Source organism: Aureococcus anophagefferens (assembly GCF_000186865.1).
Source record: "Aureococcus anophagefferens unplaced genomic scaffold AURANscaffold_18, whole genome shotgun sequence".
Classification (NCBI taxonomy): Eukaryota; class Pelagophyceae; order Pelagomonadales; family Pelagomonadaceae; genus Aureococcus; species Aureococcus anophagefferens.
In genome coordinates, this window is record NW_008705578.1 from 331,104 (window position 1) to 332,350 (window position 1,247).

The following is a 1,247-nucleotide window of genomic DNA, read 5'->3' on the forward strand; positions in this document are numbered from 1 at the left end:
GAGGGGGCAAGAACACGGGCGACATGCCCTCCATCTCCTGCGTCGACTCGGGCCTCTACTCGTCGAACGGGGCCCTGTCCTCGGACGGGTGCCTCGTCGAGGAGTTCCTCAAGGGCACGGAGCCCGTCGGCGGCTACTTCGCGGTCTCGCTCGACACGACGGGCCACTCCGTCATCAACCGCCAGGACGTCTTCACGTCCGGCGCGCGATCCGCCGCAACGCCTTCGCGAGCGTCGCGGAGAGCGGCGGCGACGGCTCGTCCATGGAGGAGATGCTCGAGGCCATGCCCAACGTCGGCGACATCACCGTGACGCGGTCCGCCGTCAACGAGGGCGGCAACAACGGCGGCTTCACCTGGACGGTGACCTTCCTGCGCGACGCGGGCTCGAACGGCTACGGCCAGTTCGGCGACTGCGAGCAGCGCGGCACCGTCGACAACCTGTGCAACTCGCCCGGCGACGTGCCCAAGTTCTCTCCGGCTTCGACGCGAGCTCGCTCACGGGCGACTGCTCCAAGACCGACGGCGTCCGCGGCGGCCTCGAGTGGCGCGTCGCGTTCCTCGAGAACCCGGGCTCCTACGACGGCTACACGTACCCGCCGGGCGCGGGCAACCTCGACTCCATCACCTACGACACCTCGAACCTCCAGGGCACGACGCCCGCGGTGGTCAACGAGGTCCTGCGCACGGGCTCGACGCCCTTCAGCGGCACGTTCTCCGTCGCCTTCAACGGCGCCAAGACGGAGGAGATGGAGCGGCAGGAGGCCACGGACGAGGTCGAGTACGTGATCGAGAAGCTTGACACCATCGGCGAGATCCGCGTCGACCGCACGGACATGGGCCTCCAGCGCATCCCGGGCGTGGCGGCGACCATCGGCCGCGACGGCTCGTCGGCGTCGCTCGTCTACGACGCGAGCTTCGGCGACTCGTACGACCGCGAGACGTCGCTCATGGACTACCTCGCGCCCGGCGAGGTCTTCCGCCTCGGCGGCGTCGACGGCGGCATCTACAGCTCGCACGCGGGCAAGGTCGACGGCTCGGAGATGCTCGGCTCGCTCCTCGACTACTCGGAGAACGCGCCCGTGCCCAGGAGCGCCTCAGCGCCATGCTCAGCTATGCCCTCGTATGCTTCGAGACGCCTGCTCGGGCCTGCGCCGTGGCGGCATCTGCTCCGTGCTCTTCGCGCTCTACTTCAATGCTGAATCGAGTCGAGGCCTCGCGTCCTCGCGCCGTCGTGTCCCCGCGACGT

General features: G+C 69.3%; 1 protein-coding gene across 1 annotated transcript in view; it reads left to right on the forward strand.

The window, feature by feature from the left end:
- AURANDRAFT_65933 (hypothetical protein) overlaps positions 1-1,247 on the forward strand; it is a gene marked incomplete at both ends in the record, with an annotated part of 12,226 nt that overhangs the window by 4,213 nt on the left and 6,766 nt on the right. Inside the window, 3 exons of the mRNA XM_009040983.1 lie at positions 4-196; positions 232-468; positions 492-1,121. Coding sequence (XP_009039231.1) covers positions 4-196; positions 232-468; positions 492-1,121 — 1,060 coding nt within the window. The remainder of the gene's footprint in view (positions 1-3; positions 197-231; positions 469-491; positions 1,122-1,247) is intronic.